Source organism: Alosa sapidissima, chromosome 20 (genome assembly GCF_018492685.1).
Source record: "Alosa sapidissima isolate fAloSap1 chromosome 20, fAloSap1.pri, whole genome shotgun sequence".
NCBI lineage: Eukaryota > Metazoa > Chordata > Actinopteri > Clupeiformes > Clupeidae > Alosa > Alosa sapidissima.
Window position 1 is genome coordinate 21,654,376 of NC_055976.1, and position 17,658 is coordinate 21,672,033.

At 39.4% G+C, this 17,658-nt stretch overlaps 2 protein-coding genes across 3 annotated transcripts; both read left to right on the forward strand.

The window, feature by feature from the left end:
• Positions 1–536: 536 nt before the first annotated feature.
• ltc4s (leukotriene C4 synthase) lies at positions 537–10,907 on the forward strand. Its single transcript, XM_042075448.1, has 5 exons — positions 537–689; positions 6,342–6,441; positions 8,361–8,431; positions 8,647–8,728; positions 10,512–10,907. The coding sequence occupies exons 1-5, from the start codon at positions 632–634 to the stop codon at positions 10,645–10,647; spliced, it is 447 nt and encodes a 148-aa protein (XP_041931382.1). The 5' UTR covers positions 537–631; the 3' UTR covers positions 10,648–10,907.
• Positions 10,908–15,145: 4,238 nt separating this feature from the next.
• On the forward strand, positions 15,146–16,143 carry LOC121694984 (protein chibby homolog 1-like). 2 transcript variants are annotated; one of them, XM_042075446.1, is made up of 2 exons: positions 15,146–15,195; positions 15,382–16,143. In XM_042075446.1, the coding sequence occupies exon 2, from the start codon at positions 15,577–15,579 to the stop codon at positions 16,087–16,089; it is 513 nt and encodes a 170-aa protein (XP_041931380.1). In that variant the 5' UTR covers positions 15,146–15,195; positions 15,382–15,576; the 3' UTR covers positions 16,090–16,143. The 2 variants fall into 2 exon arrangements, with proteins under 2 accessions (XP_041931380.1, XP_041931381.1); XM_042075447.1 differs by having other exon boundaries at positions 15,184–15,255.
• Positions 16,144–17,658: the final 1,515 nt, after the last annotated feature.

The following is a 17,658-nucleotide window of genomic DNA, read 5'->3' on the forward strand; positions in this document are numbered from 1 at the left end:
TTCTTTAAGGCCCTTTTCTAGTGCCACCCCTGCATAGGATTTGCCACATGAATGTTATGAAGTGTAGGTGATGTAAATATATACGGTAGTCAACACTACAGTACACTAAGGTGCTGTTTATACGACGCCGGTTTTTGTGAAACCGGTGAGGTTTTGTTAATGGTTATATGCCTTGCGTGTACACGACGCCGGCAGTTTAGGGGGGCGGGGGGGTCACTCCGTGCTACGTATATTTTTATTTTTTATTTTTACCTTTGCCACCTCTGATAATGCTGGGGGCATCTTCCTCGAGATAATGTTTCATTGCCCATTTAGGCCTATGGGGTGCACAAGATTCCAGCAATGTTTTCAATAGACTTCAGATCATGGCATCCTCAGATACTACTGTTTTCTATCTGGTCTGTAAATGAAGTGAACAAATTAATTGGACTCATAGGTTGTCATCATGATGATGATAATGAATGACCTGAATGGCTAGATGCTCCGCCCATCAAGGTCACAAGTGAGTGCAGCGAGTAAATTTCGCGTCATGTGTGGAGATAAAATCATCGCAGTGCAGCCTTCAAAGCGTGCAGAAGTGCTCTTTGCTGCCTCTCAACATTCACTGTTCTACTAAATCGCCTACTGAACGATGCACGACCAGACTGTCTGCATTGCTGCAGTAACGGTATTAGGTCTTTTAGAGCAAGGTAAGAAATATCGATTACTGCATTCATTCTTATATGACAAGGTTATAGCCTGTTATCTCACAAATTATAGCTAAACTTTTCAGAGTAGCCTACCGTGCGCTATCGGGAGATTCTGACAGAGACTTTCACAAGAGTTAATAGTAGGCTAGGCTAATGAATTAAAATGTTGAATCACTTAATACTTGTTACCTTGTAACCGCTCAAGTAAAGTTGGTAGGTAAGATGGAACATAATGCAGCCCAAAAATTTGGATCGCAGATTGATAGCCTACACGTGTTTCCAAATTCGAATATAGTGCTATGTTAATATATCGACGAGACGAGTCGTGGTCTTAACTGTAAATCTGTAGCCCTGCCATAGTGTTCGTCTTATATGACATGTAAACAATTTCTGAAGTTTTCCTCCCTGTTTTCATCATGTTCAGAGAGTAGCTCAACATTTCTTAAACGTCCCCTGCAAATAATATCTCTACCCCCAAACTTTCTCTGGTTCGTCATTCAAACCCCTGGCAAATATTGATTAAATATTGATTTTCTCTTGACCAATGTTTTGTAATGATTGAAAATGACACTGCCACATGGCTAAAGGTTGTAAGAAAATGTGGTAAAAACATTGGGTGTCATCAACATGTGGTGTTTTTCTTTTCTTTTTTTTTTTTTTAAGAAGCGTTTTCATATATATTTAATAAAAAATAAAAAACCTGGTAACCTGAAGTAAATGGTCATATTAAAACAAAGGGCTACATTATAGTCAGGTAGAACTTTGTGGAATTTGGGCATAAGTGTGACATAAGGTAGCTACTAATGCAATTTTGCATAAATTGATAGGTAAGGGGGTGTCCTTTCAGAATCTGACGGCACCCTTGAGCATTTTCTTTAAAATGGCATCACCTGCCACACCCCTTTTATGATCATAGAAAATCATCTAAATAGACATTAACATATAAACCCATCATGTATGGTATCAAATTAAAGCTCTTTTCATACAGGAATCAGCTTTGACCATAATAAAGTAGAACAAAATAGTTTAGGTCCCTCCAGAGAGCAAAATACCTTTTGCAAAGTGACCTTTAAGGTCAAATTAGGTTTCTTTTTGCTGCATAATATCTTATACCTCTAAATCGTGTCATGTTTGGTATTAAATTAAATAAATTATGGAACTGCCATGTAGTTTAATACATACAGGAATGCAATCATTCAATAGTAATTCATTTTAATATGAATTATAGCAAGTCTGATTTACCCTAGTTCACCAACTTGCGGGTTAGCTAGCACTTTAGCTTTAATTTCCCTTGAATCAGTCGCTGAATTTCAGACAGCAATGTTGTGAGGTACTTCCCAGGTAGTTAGCACATTAATTATAACTGTCCTTGGATTTCCTCCCAGTATTTTCATCCTAACATTTTTTTTAATGCTTTAAAAATAGACAACACAATCCAGGATTGATACAAACTAGTCTGAGTTATGAGGTACTTGCCAGTTAGTTAGCACATTAACTATAATAGTCCTTGAATTTGCCCCCAAAGTTGATTACAGGAGGAGAGGACAGAATCAAGAACATTATTTCTTCCAGTATTGCAAGGAATGACACGAATAATTTGGACAAATTATTTACATAATTACAACAAATGTAAATCAGGTTTATAGCCCAAGTAGACTTGCGTATACAAGGAATATGGAATTTGAACACACAGTGAGATGAAGCACACAACGAACACCCCACCCCCCCCCACCCCCCCCCCCCCCCCCCCCCCCACACACACACACACACACACACACACACATTTCTCCTACTGGTCGGGGATCGAACCGGCAGCCCGAAGCCCTAACCAGTAGGCCATGGCTGCCCAAGTATACTTACATTTAACAGTACGGGAGCATGCCTATGTTCCCACAGCCCTATGTCCCCTAACCCACACCTCAGGCCTAACCCTAACCCTAGAAATGTGGGAACATAGGGCTGACCCCACCGATACAAGGAATTTGTGCTCTGCATTTTACCCATTCGGGGGTAGTGTGCAACACACACACACAAACAGTGTACACCCATTCAAACACACACACACCCTAGAGCAGTGAGCACACTAGGAGTATACATACACACCCGGAGCAGTGGGCAGCCCTTGATCCGGCGGCCGGGGAGCAGAGCTCAAGGGCACCTCATCCGTGGATATGGATGTGGGAGAGCACTGTTAAGTCACTCCTCCCACCCACATTTTTTCTACCAGTCAGGGATCGAACTGGCCACCCTTCAGTCACAAATCCGATTCCCTAACCAGTAAGGATGCCCAAAGTAATTGACATTAATGCTATGGCTGCAAAATTAGGAGACAAATGTTATGATTTGTTGGCTGTTCATGCATTGAACCATTGTTTGGTTGTGACAGTGTGTCATATCCATATGGCAAAGGGAAAACCTCAGCAATCAATTTGATGCTCAAGAGGAATCTTGATTTGAAGAATTTTACAGATGTACTGTAGAAGCTGATGAGCATGAAGGCAGGAATGGATTTCCTTTCTTGCCTCTACTATGGAAAGACTGTTGAAAGCCTCAGTAACTTGAGATACATACTATTCACCAAGAAAATATACCCTCCTAAAATAAAGAGTCTTCCTCCAACAAGAGAATATGCAGCGGAACACATCAAGCGTGCATGGCTGCAAGTCATTCTGTGGAGAGCTGCTGACAAAAGAACACCTCCAGTGTGTACTGATGATGTATCCCTGTTTGATTGGAAAATAGAGGATGGAATTCCTGTGCCTGTTCATGGCAACACTGACATTCCACCCAAAACAGGTCTACAGCTTGTTGCTTGTGGATGCAAGGCAGTGCCAGCATGCTCCTGGGCCTCTTGCAGCTGTCAGTCAGATGGACTACCATGCACCACCTACTGCCATTGCAAAGGTGGTGAACAGTGTGCAAATAAAAATGTGAAGATGGCTACACTTTCAGGGGAGGATACTGATGAAAGTGAGGGAGAAATGTCTGATTGAATGAATGTTTTTTGGAGGAGACATTTGATATTTGTGATGTGTACAAGGCCAGCCTGGCAACATGTTCTGTATATAGTTGCTTTCAGAATCTGTGAGAAAGTTCTACTTTGTTCCTTATAACTTTGTCTATTTGATTAATTGTTGAGGGTTGATACAATTTGTGGCTCAGCCTACCATTTCAGCGGTGCGACCTTACCAGGCTTTACAGTTATTATGTTCTCTGGAGGGACTTGAAATCAGTTTGAGAAGAGCTTTCATTTGATACCATACATGATGGGTTTATACAGTAATGTGCATCTAGTTATTTTTTTATGGTCAAAAAAGGGACGTGGCAAATTATGTCATTTAAAAAAAATGCTCAAGGGTGCCGGAGCGGGACCCGTCAGATTCTGAGTCTACACCCCCTAAACCATCAATTTATGCAAAAAAATTGCATTAGTACCTTATGTCACACCTATCCTGGGGTTTTACCTGACTATTAAGATTTTTGGAGGAACAGATCGGGCAGTCTGCCGAGAGACCTGCCCCGGCATAGGCGGCATTGGGCCACTAAAACACACAGTGATCCAAAACATACAGCCAAACAAGGCAAGTGAACAATATCAAGATTCCAGACCTCAATCTGTCAAAAAAAGTGAGCACAAGGCCAGATGATGCAAATAATCGTTCCTGCCCCAAAACCCGGATTGCTGTTAAAAAGGTGCAGTCTAGAATCATTGTGGAGACATGTTAAGAGGTAGCCTATGAATAATTTTGGACATGCCATTTTTCCATACAAATGTTATTCTTTTTGATTTCATCTTTCTCCCACATTGTCTCTCCCACATTGTGACAGTGTCAATTTCAGTGAGAACATACACATTTTCGTCAAGAGGAAATCAACATTAAAAGAATATTTGTCAGGGGTATGAATTTTAGTAGATAGAGGCAGCCTTGGCCTACTGGTTAGCATTTTGGACTTGTAACCGGAGGGTTGCCGGTTCGAGCCCCGACCAGTAGGAACGGCTGAAGTCCCCTTGAGCAAGGCACCTAACCCCTCACTGTTCCCCGAGCACTGCTGTTGTAGCAGGCAGCTCACTGCGCCAGGATTAGTGTGTGCATCACCTCACTGTGTTCACTGTGTGCTGAGTGTGTTTCACTAATTCACGGATTGGGATAAATGCAGAGACCAAATTTCCCTCACGGGATCAAAAGAGTATACTTACTTATATTCTTAGATACTTAGATACAGTGCTAAGCATGAATACACCCATGCTAAAGTTGACTAAAAAGAGGAATTTAAAAATCTTTTGGTAATTGATCGTAATGCATTAATTAAAAAAATGAGGAAAAACCTTTAAGGACACCAATTTTGAATAATGTATGAATGAATGAATAATGTAATGTAACCCCTATGTTAAATTCCCATATACTATGCATCCTGATAAAGTTCCCTTGGCCTTTGCAATTAAAATAGCCCCACATCATCACATACCCTTCACCATACCTAGAGATTGGCATTAGGTACTTAAGATCATCTCTCAATGCAAATCAAACCAGCTATTAGGCTAACTGAAATACAACCATGCCAGTCTCTAGGTATGATGAAGGGTATGTGATGATGATGTCATGACTTCATCAGGATGCATAGTATTCTGTATCCATGAAATAACTGGCCTTTAAAAATAAAAATCTGCCTGCCTCTATGAGAATTTAACATAGGGGTATACTTACTTATGCCCCCTGTATTTTAAGGAAGAACATTTATTTATTTACGATACATTATTATAATTCACAAAGAAAATCGGTGTGCTTAAAGGTTGGATTAAAACATTAACATAAATTCCCAAAAGATATTTTTTTATTCCTCTTATTAGTCAACTTTAGCATGGGTATATTCACTAAAGCTTAGCACTGTATAGATAGATAGATATATAGATATATAGATATAGGAATACTTTATTTAACCCCAAAGGAAAATGACATAATCCGATACGAGCAAGAAATATGTTGAAGGCTATACATTAACCTTATCTAATGAATAACATGGGCAAATTGCCCAGCCTAGGTGGAACCTGATATTGAACTGGGCATTAATTTCTTCTTAATCCAACGAAAGCCCTGAGGCAATCCAACCTGGTTACCTAGGCTACCTGGTGTGTTGCTCTAAACCAAAGATTCTAGGAGAAACCTGGATACCTTGGCTACCTGGTATGTTGCTCTAAACCTGGTTATCTAGGCTACCTGGTGTGTTGCTCTAAACCTGGTTACCTACCTGGTGTGTTGCTCTAAACCGTTGCACAATGACTGTGAACGTGCACCACTAATTAATACATCACCATATCACCTGTTGGCTGCCATGGGTTACATATTGAAAGTTCACCATGGGTCAATATTCATTCTTTAAACGTCTTGGCTATCTGTACCAAATGGTATGCTTTGAAAGGATAAAATGCACAATTGTTATGAATTATTAACTAAGCTGCACCACTAAATACCCCGCTGTTGCCCTTCTGTGTTGACACACTTAAAAATCATAGATTATTTAATGTCTTGAGTGTGTCCATCCTCTTATCTGTGTGTACAAGTGAATTTAGGCTAGAAAATTGACATATTGTGATAAATTAGCGTACTTCTCTAAATCTAACTTTTACTTTATTTGCTTGTTCCTTTTCTTCAGCGTACTTCTCGCTGCAGGTTATCTATGCTCGACGCAAGTACTCCGTCTCCCCACCAATGACAACTGGACCACCAGAATTTGAAAGAATCTTCAGAGCTCAGTAAGGGCTAATTATACTACCCTAATATGGGCTCTATTCTACATTTGCCCAGCCTACATAAACAATCTATGAGGTAGGCTAGTATTGTGAAGATAGCTCAGGGCTGAAATGCATTGGATCAGAGATTTCGTGCATGCATATAGATTTGCTGTCAGTTTTGTTAACCTCTATTAGGCTAATCGTTCCCCAAAGGACCCCATGATCTACTCTAGCCTACTTCCAGATTACCCCTCTTGGGTCACTCAGTCCGTTAGATAACACAGGTGGCAGAATGATTGTAGGGGAAAATAGTCTTATAGGTCACATGGTCAGAAAATGACAAGCAGATCCTATTGTTGTAGCCAACATACCTAAGTTGTTCTAACCTTACCTTAGGCTTACTGTTACCTTAGGCTACTATTACCTTAGGCTTATACTGTTACCTTAGGCTACTATTACCTTAGGCTGCTATTACCTTAGACTACTATTACCTTAGGCTACTATTACCTTAGACTACTATTACCTTAGGCTTATACTGTTACCTTAGGCTTATACTGTTACCTTAGGCTTATACTATTACCTTAGGCTACTATTACCTTAGGCTTATACTGTTACCGTAGGCTACTATTACCTTAGGCTACTATTACCTTAGACTACTATTACCTTTGGCTTATACTGTTACCTTAGGCTTATACTATTACCTTAGGCTACTATTACCTTAGGCTTATACTGTTACCGTAGGCTACTATTACCTTAGACTACTATTACCTTTGGCTTATACTGTTACCTTAGGCTACTATTACCTTAGACTACTATTACCTTTGGCTTATACTGTTACCTTAGGCTTATACTATTACCTTAGACTACTATTACCTTAGGCTTATACTGTTACCTTAGGCTTATACTATTACCTTAGGCTACTATTACCTTAGGCTTATACTGTTACCGTAGGCTTATACTGTTACCTTAGGCTTATACTATTACCTTAGGCTACTATTACCTTAGGCTTATACTGTTACCGTAGGCTACTATTACCTTAGGCTACTATTACCTTAGACTACTATTACCTTTGGCTTATACTGTTACCTTAGGCTTACACTATTACCTTAGGCTACTATTACCTTAGGCTTATACTGTTACCGTAGGCTACTATTACCTTAGACTACTATTACCTTTGGCTTATACTGTTACCTTAGGCTACTATTACCTTAGACTACTATTACCTTTGGCTTATACTGTTACCTTAGGCTTATACTATTACCTTAGACTACTATTACCTTTGGCTTATACTGTTACCTTAGGCTTATACTGTTACCTTAGGCTTATACTATTACCTTAGACTACTATTACCTTAAGCTTATACTGTTACCGTAGGCTACTATTACCTTAGGCTACTATTACCTTAGACTACTATTACCTTTGGCTTATACTGTTACCTTAGGCTTATACTATTACCTTAGACTACTATTACCTTAGACTACTATTACCTTTGGCTTATACTGTTACCTTAGGCTTATACTATTACCTTAGGCTACTATTACCTTAGACTACTATTACCTTTGGCTTATACTGTTACCTTAGGCTACTATTACCTTAGACTACTATTACCATAGGCTTATATTATTACCTTAGGCTTATACTATTACCTTAGGCGAAATGCCATTTAATGATAAAAGCACAACATGCAAACAGCCTATAAAGATTTTCTTGTGTTTAGGCTACTAACCTTATAACATACTGTAGCAGATATCTGTACATTAGTGTAGCCTACCGTATAGGTTTATACAAAGAAACAGTAGCATTATGCAGAATATCATATTGCCATTTGTATTTTTTGTGCATCAATAATAACAAGGGGCCATTGCAATATGATGTAATACAATGTTTAGTACAATAATACAATAGCTGAGTTCTTCATTTAAGTTTTCTCATTTTCCCAGAGCAAACTGTTCCGAGTATTTCCCCATCTTCATCTCTTCTCTGTGGGTATCTGGGCTCTTCTTCAGTCAAGGTGTGCCTTGTGCTCTCGTTAACCAGTTATACTCTTATGAAAACACTAGGCCCTTATTCTATTGATGTCTTTGAACACCCAACATTTTCTTATTTATTTCTTATTGCACTAAATTGAACATGTTTTACGGATCTGTTTCGTTCTCTCTAATTTTTCTTTGTGTTCTCTCCATCCTCTCTCTTTCTTTATGTTCTCTCCATCCCTCTCTATTTCAGGGGTTACAACTCTTTTCGGACTCCTTTACCTGCATGGCCGTTATCAGTACTTCTGGGGCTATGCTGAGTCCCCTCTTGGCAGGTGGGCCAGTTCATTTGCACAGTGTAGCCCTGCCGCTTTGGTCTCAGGGCAAAAACACAAAGCTGCCGGGTGCCAAAGGGGGCATATGATATATTCATTTTTCTGGGTCCCCAAAGGGGGCATATGATATATTCATTTTTCTGGGTGCCCAAAGGGGGCATATGATATATTAATTTCTCTGTCAGGTGGGTTTGTCTGGCTGGAAGCAGTTTTGTTGGTAAAATAAAGAGTTAATCAGGATCAGTAAGCATACAGAAGGTACAGTTCATATCAGACTAGAGCAGATTGCTCAGCTAACCCTCCCAATATAGAAGGGTGCCATGTCATCATCACCTGTGAACAGACCTCTTAACCTTTTGAACTTCATCCTGAGATGTGACCACAGCCATTTAGGATTAGAAGGATAAGTAGTCTAAAGAAACCAGGATTATGACGAAAATGCTCACGTGAATTGACACAAAAAAACAGCTTGACCTCTCTGGTCTTCCATTTTTTGTTAGCCAGCTTTATCTTGTTGTTCAATTTCAGTGCAGTGACATGACATGAACACACACACACACACACACACACACACACACACACACACACACACACACATCATTCTTGTCCTTAACCCACAACATCAATAATGTCTGTTTCCTCCTGCCACCGTTTATCAACACGGGAGAAAGATACGGAAATAAACTAAGAAATCATGTCCACTCTTGACCACATGAAGGGGGCAGCCAATACAAATGTCTGCTGCATTATTCAGTTAGTGTGCAAATCTGAAATGCAGTACACAGAACAGAAACGTTTTTCAATGAAGAAATTAACCAATGTAGAGATGGAGAGTAAATAAGGGCTACAGTGTAGAGTTATAGAGAGTAAATAAGGGTTACAACAGTGTAGAGTTATAGAGAGTAAATAAGGGATACAGTGTAGAGATATAGAGAGTAAATAAGGGCTACAGTGTAGAGTTATAGAGAGTAAATAAGGGTTAAAACAGTGTAGAGTTATAGAGAGTAAATAAGGGATACAGTGTAGAGATATAGAGAGTAAATAAGGGCTACAGTGTAGAGTTATAGAGAGTAAATAAGGGTTACAACAGTGTAGAGTTATAGAGAGTAAATAAGGGATACAGTGTAGAGATATAGAGAGTAAATAAGGGCTACAGTATAGAGTTAAAGAGAGTAAATAAGGGTTACAACAGTGTAGAGTTATAGAGAGTAAATAAGGGCTACAGTGTAGAGTTAAAGAGAGTAAATAAGGGATACAACAATGTAGGAATGTAGACATTGTCTTCACAGGTCAGTAGCTCAAACAGTAGGTTGAGCTGCGCTTTCTACAACAGGCTTATGTCTTCTTGTTTATGTCCCACTCTCCCTAGTCTCAAGCCTCTACCTCTGCGCCAGGTCAAAAGGATCTTTACCTGTCATCTGACTGCTCTTTTTTTAATTGAATACTTTATTGTATTTTACTGAAGTGTTATTTGGTAGTCTCAAGGAAAGGTATGATTTTCTAATCAGGTCAAGATATATGCATGCACTCACTGCATTGGGGTTCTATTGTGTGTTGCTGTGGTCAGAGTGTGTGTTTACTTTCGGTTTGCAGTGACATGTAACATTAAAGTTGTTATAGGAACTAGCAGATGCTCTATTCCTATTTGTCGATGGCGCAGGGACTAAAGATCTTAGATCTTTCCCATTCTCTCCACGGGTCAGTAGTTCACAGTAGGTTGAGCTGCACCACATAATGTATTTCTAAGTGCAAGTCTTCCTGTGCTGTGTCCCCCTCTTGCTAGGCTTAAGCCTCTGTACTTCTGCGCCAAAGTCCAGTGGGTGTTGATCGGGCTAGGAGCTGTGGGGGTCCTGTGCACCATGAGTAGGCTCTACCTGGGCGTCGACATCCCCCAGTCCATCAACCACATCTTCCTCTGAGGAAATGCAGAGCATGATTACAGCGAAGAGGAAGCCGATTAGAGGTGTACTGGGTGCATATGTGTACACCCTTTGTGCAAAATTAAGAAACACAACCTGAAGGAGACAGGGTCCGTTTGTAAAAAATATTTTGTACAAAGCATTTTTTTAAATTGAAGGAAAAAATGAAGGAAGAGGACTTGCAAACACAATTATTTCATCATCTTTTCATGTCTGTGTAACCATCTATCTTTCGATAAAATAAAAATCTGCAAAATGTGTATGACTGTAGGCTACCATCAGTCTGTTTTTATATGATTCAGATGCACAGTACAGTACTGCACAGTGTCTCTTGTGCACACCTCAGTACATCCTCTTTCTGTTTTGGAGCATACCTATTTTGTTTAGAAAATATTTGTTTGCATATAGTAATATATTTGAGCATATATTTGAGTATGTCTGTGAGGTAGTCAACTCTTGCATTGGGAAAATGAACAGTATGACAATCAGTGATGTTTGATCTTTGTGGTCTTATCTATCTGCAAGGGATGTGTATTTTTAACCTTTGTCTTATCTCATTAATAATGTGAAGCCAATGCTGCTGGTGATGTTAATGTCTCCTTTCTCATGTGAGCATGTTTGAACATTTCTTGCATGCTTAATGTTTTCAATTGCATTCTCTCTAGTCTTTGTTTAATGATGTTGTAACTCATATTATATAGTACAGAATTATTTACAAAAGTACATCATTTATTCGTACTTATATGTATTTACAATACAGAATTGCCTTAACGCAGAGAGTGTATTTATTTATTAAACTCAACCTCCTTGTAGGGCTGAAGAGGTTATAATTGGGTCCATTATCTGTGTGTCCACTCACTAAGTGCTGTTCCGATATACTGCACTTCACATTTTTATACAAGGCAGAGGGCCACTTCTGTCCTCCAGATCAGGGTCAGAATGCAGACTTGCAAACTTTAATGCAAACTTTTAATATCTTGGCAGAAATTGACAGATTTCCTTTGAAAATGTTCAGGTTTTTCTTGGTGTTCATGATACCATGCACCGTAATTAGGTTCCTAAGACCTTCGGGAATAAAAACATCCCCACAATAGCACAGCCCCTCCATCATAATTCTCATTAGGTATGAGGTTCTTTTCAGTACAGTCGTTCTTCTATGTATGCCAAACACACCTAAAGTGTTTGTAGCTAAAGAGCGCAATTTTCATTTCATCTGACAATAGACCACACTTTCAGACAAAGTCACTGTACCATTCAGTAATTCCTTGCGTTTACATTGGTAATTAAATGACTGGACAGGCCTTTACCTGGCATGCCCTCTAAATCAGTGGTACCCAAACTACGGCCCGCCACCTCATTTTGGGTGGCCCCCAAAAACATGTCCGTGGTATATCTGGCCCGCATGGGAGTACGACATCGTCAAACTATAACCTCCGTAATTTCCCCTATTCATTCTCTATGGCGAGTCTTAAACACATGTAATACTCTTTTTGTCCACTGGTGGTTTTGGCGCTGTTTCGCGTTTGCCATCGAAAACTGAATAAAATGTAGGCCTACCTGCAAACAATGTAAGAGGCCTATGCTGACTGCATCATTGCTCAAAGTATTCTACAAGTTTATCAATTAATTGTTAATAACTAACTAACTTCTATTCAAGTCATATTTCTGGGACTTTCTGGGATAATTATTTCTATTTTTTGTTCACTCGTTCAAATGTTCAACAAAGTTCTCATCAGGTGAGTGAAAGTGGTCATTTCAGATGTTTTTGTCAGCATTTCATAAAACTCTCATAGTTTGAGAACTTCAAATTATTTGTAGGATATTGCTTGTTCACAACTTGAGCTGTGTATGCAAAGACACAGAGTTCAGAGTTCACACATTTTGAATAAAATACACTTTTGGGAATGCTATTTTTTATTAGTATTATTTCATTTCAGCTACATTTTACACTGATATGGCATGATTGCAATATAAACACAGCTAACAATGGTATTAAATTGCAGTAGCTTATGATTAAATGTAATGGAATATTCAACTAAGGTAGACTGCTGTTGTTCACAGCACTAAGCTATTTATGGTTACTAATATACTCCAAGTCTCTAGCCCTCTCTTAGAGCCAGGCATAGTGAGCTGGCCCTCGGAAGAAAAAGTTTGGGGACCACTGCTCTAAATGATCTATTAGCAGTGAGGTCACTTTTGAAGATTTTTTGGGGGACTTGGTGACCCCATGATACCTTTTTCTGTATCATCTTTTTTTGCTTATCTTACCATCCTCCATAATGTGCGTGGGGTAAGATAACCTTTTGTCCAAGCATGTTTGTCACATTTCCAGTTGATTACAACCTGTTAATCATTGTTTTAACTGTAAATATAGGCATTTTCAACCTATCAAAGTACCTAGTTTTTATAGACATCCCCTGACTTACAAATGTCAACACGCTTTGTTTTTATTTAGATTTAGTGTATTCTCTTGCCCTTCCAATGTTGAAAAATGACTAGAGGATTTAGCCTCTCTGTCACTTTATTTTCATACCTTAGTGAAAAAGAAAGTCATGAACTACTTCGGAAAGTTCAAAGACACTCTAATTAACTTAAATAAATTACAATTAGATAGGGAAATGCTTCTGTTAGGTTTTGTATATAAAACTTTTCTGGGTGCCAATATTTGTGAGCAACGTGTTTTTGTTTTCAACGTGTTTTTCTCAGAATAAATTTGCTTCCCTTCAAGGGTGGATTTTTCCTCATTGTTCTCATTGTGAGATCACCAACGGATTATTTTTTATACCTGTTTTTAGTCAACTTTACCAAAGGTGCCAATAATTCCGGAGGGTATAGAAACATTGATTTGATACAGCAGTGGAACTGAAAGGGTTGATCCGTTTGCTAATCAGATTTAGGTCCAGGAGTAGAAACAACTGATAGCGCCACGTAGGGTTTGGTGTTTTTCACATGGCTGTATGTTACCCTAAGGCTGCATCTGTCTCTTGATTGTCATACCTTTGTAGGCTGCTTATTTCATGAGCCCCCCCACCCCCCATTTTATTTTAGCAAAATAAATGTAGGCCTATCAAAACTCAAGTGGATAAAGTGTAAAGGGAAGCAGCCATGAAAGATGTGTGTGTGGTGTATGTGTTCCAACAGGAAGAATGGACGCATTTTGAAACCAGGGCTGTAGTGGAGGTTCAACGCAAGTAAACACAGTTTATCCACCTCTTAAGAGTCAGATATAGAGTTCATCCATCTCTTATTGTTTATCCACCTCTCAAGAGTTTATTCACCAATTGCAACTTTTAACATTCAAATATCACACTGTATTATATTATCCACATTCACAATATGTACACTCATCAACATTCAAGGAACCATAATATCACTGTTAATGTTATAAACTTTGAACAGTAACCTCCAACATTATCAAACATGTTCTGAATGCCATTTTTAGAAATTCGATACCACATGGAGCAGTCCACCTTAGTGTGATCACAGAATTCATTGTTTACTTTACCCACCTCTTATTTTACCACTACACCCCTGTTTGAAACCAAATTGTTTCAAACAAGCTGTGTTTCACCTACGCATTCCAAACAGTAAGGTGGTAATTCCACCACAGGACTCATATGTAAGTATTCAAGTCCTGAATTGAACTTTTTTGTTTTGATACCAATGAATAAAGACAAGAAGACTATTTTGGCAAAAAATGTGGTCATGTTTGTTGTTTATGTAGCAGTACATAAATGTTATTGGCCTTTATATTGTTATATTGATATATTTGATCCATCAATTAATAATAACAATTATAATAATGAAAATAATAATAATAGTAAAAATCTATTTAATGAAGATCCATGGTCTAGAAATAATTTCAACCTCATTTTCCCTTTTGAAAATTAGAATGGACATGTATAACTGTAGAGGGCGCCGTGTCACCGTTTTCGGAGAAGTTTGGTAGTGATGACCAAAGATGGCGCTGGCACACTGAGCTGGTGATCATGGTACAGCACGCGAGTGAAAAGTCTAGTCCTAGAGATTTTTTTTTCTTACCGGCATTCTCGTTAAGAGTGTCTTTTACAAGCAAACAGACCGTATGTAACAAACAGAAAAAAAAATAACAGGCCTAAGTGTAAGTAATAAAAAATGTTTAGGCCTATGAGAAGTAAAGCGTTTTTTTTACAACACCGTGGGCCTCAAGGTGCCCGTCGTGTGCGCATCTTGTAGGCTACATGAGAAAATAGTCTGCTTATCATAAGGAGGGAATTAACTGGAACAAGGAAGATCTATCCAGAGCGAAACATCTGGCTGTTTTTGTAAAGGAGTAATTTAAAGGGAATGAAAAGATTTCCACATGTGATGAAAGCGTAGCTAGATTCCCAGTCACATCTGGATTGTCAGTTCTTCTCGTTCCAACTTTTAGAACGCAATCTTGCACTTTAGTCTTCCATCGTTGTCATCAGTGGAGACGTTCGATTTCCTACTGTTGCAAAGATTCTAGAGCACTAAAATCGAACATAAGATGAGTGGCACACACATCAACTAAGTTGGCAGCTGAAAGTAAGTAGATGTGGTAGCCTATGTATCTGCCTTATATCTGCAAAGCAGCATTCACTCAATGTAAGCCTAGAGTAAAAAAGTTAAGTACAGACAGTTATAGTTAAGGCATGTTTATTTGTAAGTTAGTTTGAACATAGTCTCTCCAATTGTAGTTTGGAGTAAACTTTTTTTCCCCTCTAAATTCAGATTTGATGCCATGGCTACATCGTATGGACTTGTGACACTTAAGTAACTTTAGATATTCAGTCTAAAGTCAACTTTAAGCTTGCAGCACAGCAGAGGTAACAAGTATAAGAACAGATTTGTCCACTGGAACACACAGACACAGGACCACATTCATCACAGTACAGCCAATCAGGAGCCTTCGTCTGACCCCAGACCATGTGTACATTAAGGGAGATGTTGGACAGGCTGACCACCCCCCCGTACCCCTCCTACAGCACGGGCCTGTTCACCGACGTCTGGAACCCCAAGAAGAGCCCTGTCCGCCAGCGCACCTTGGCCCCTTCCCTCTTCGGCCTCAGCTACGGCACGCGTGGCCCTTACCTGGGGCTCACCCCCGTTACGCCCACACTCACCCTCACTGGCCAGACCCTGACCTTCGCCGCTGGGCACTGGGTCAACGATACCGCCACACCCAGAACAACCCCAACTGCCACCTCTAGAGACAGCTGTAGGGAGAGGCCCGAGGCTGACCCCAGGGTCCGAAGGCTGACGAAGAAGGTCCGTAACCTGGAGGAGGAGAATAACGCCCTGAAACTGCACGTTGAACTGCTGCTGGACATGTTGACTGAGACCACGGCAGAGGTGTATGTGCTCACGTACACACTCAAGGATGTAGACGAGGCCCTAGCAAAGAGTAGAAAGAAAAACAGCCAAGAGATCTCCCAATAAACCGGGAAAACCAAGCGACATGACTTGGTACTGTATTTTCCACTTTCTACATTCTCTTTGTGTCTGTTTTTTTTTTACTAGTGTAAGTTACAATTGCGGTTTGTGCCACAGACAGAGGGGATTTTGTCTATTGCCAACAGCTTCTTTGCCTCGTTAGTGTTAATGCACAGGAAGTGGTGGATGTATTGCGAAATGTTTGGGATATTTAGACCCATATTAGCGGAATAAAAGGAACCAAGTCATGGCCCTTCCCAATGGAACCGCATAAACTGGCATACTTTGTATAGACTAATCTGGAAGAAAATGTATGCTGAATGAGCAAATGTACACAAAGTAATGTATTTATTTATTCATTCATTCATTTACTTATTTATCCAGACTGACAAAAACACTGATGTGTGCCACAGTTTGTTAAAAGAAGAACACAGGCACACATATAGCATCTGGAAGAACTTTAAACAGACCTCTAAGAAAGAGCATTTGGTCCCTGTGGAATCATCCTGCCCCTCTCTTTAATGATGTGTTTAAGCCCATCTGATAGGTGCTTCAGGCCAATCATTTAGGATAAACAACACTGGATGGACATAAAAAGGAAAGTATGTCAAAAGGAAACATTTAGAAAAGCTAGAGCAGTGGTCCCCAAACTTTTTCTTCCGAGGGCCAGCTCACTATGCCTGGCTCTAAGAGAGGGCCAGAGACTCAGAGTATATCAGTAACCATAAATAGCTTAGTGCTGTGAACAACAGCAGTCTACCTTAGTTGAATATTTCATTACATTTAATCTAGACTATTGCAATTTAATACCATTGTTAGCTGTGTTTATATTTCCATCATGCCATATCAGTGTAAAATGTAGCTCAGATGAAATAATACTAATAAAAAGACTTTAGCATTCCCAAAAGTATTAACAGGGAGTCCTAAAAGTATATTTTGAACTCCTTGCATACACAGCTCAAGTTGTGAACAAGCAATATCCTACAAATAAAAGTTCTCAAACTATGAGAGTTTTATGAAGTGGTGGCAGAAACATCTGAAATGACCACCATTCTAACTTTTACTCACCTGATGAGAACTTTGTAACTCTGTGAACATTTAGTAAGTATAAGTATAAGTATATAAGTATATATAGGCTACTTTTTTGATCCCGTGAGGGAAATTTGGTCTCTGCATTTAACCCAATCGTGAATTAGTGAAACACAAACAGCACACAGTGAACACACAGTGAGGTGAAGCACACACTAATCCCGGTGCAGTGAGCTGCCTGCTACAATGGCGGCACTCGGGGAGCAGTGAGGGGTTAGGTGCTTTGCTCAAGGGCACTTCAGCCACGGCACATTGGTCGGGGCTCAAACCGGTTACAAGTCCAGAGTGCTAACCAGTGGGCCACGGCGAGTGAATAAAAAATATAAATAATTATACCAGAAAGTTCCAGAAATATGACTTGAATAGAAGTTAGTTAGTTATTAACAATTAATTGATAAACTTTTAGAATACTTTGAGCACTGATGCAGTCAGCATAGGCTTTTTACATTGTTTGCAGGTAGACCTACATTTCATTCCGTTTTCAAT

Coding starts and splice junctions, on each gene's coding strand:
- LOC121694984 (XM_042075446.1), top strand. CDS start 15,577: ATGTGTACATTAAGGGAGATGTTGGACAGGCTGACCACCCCCCCGTAC.
- ltc4s (XM_042075448.1), top strand. CDS start 632: ATGCACGACCAGACTGTCTGCATTGCTGCAGTAACGGTATTAGGTCTT. Junction 690..6,341: donor ATTAGGTCTTTTAGAGCAAG/GTAAGAAATATC, acceptor CCTTTTCTTCAG/CGTACTTCTCGCTGCAGGTT. Junction 8,729..10,511: donor GCTGAGTCCCCTCTTGGCAG/GTGGGCCAGTTC, acceptor CCCTCTTGCTAG/GCTTAAGCCTCTGTACTTCT.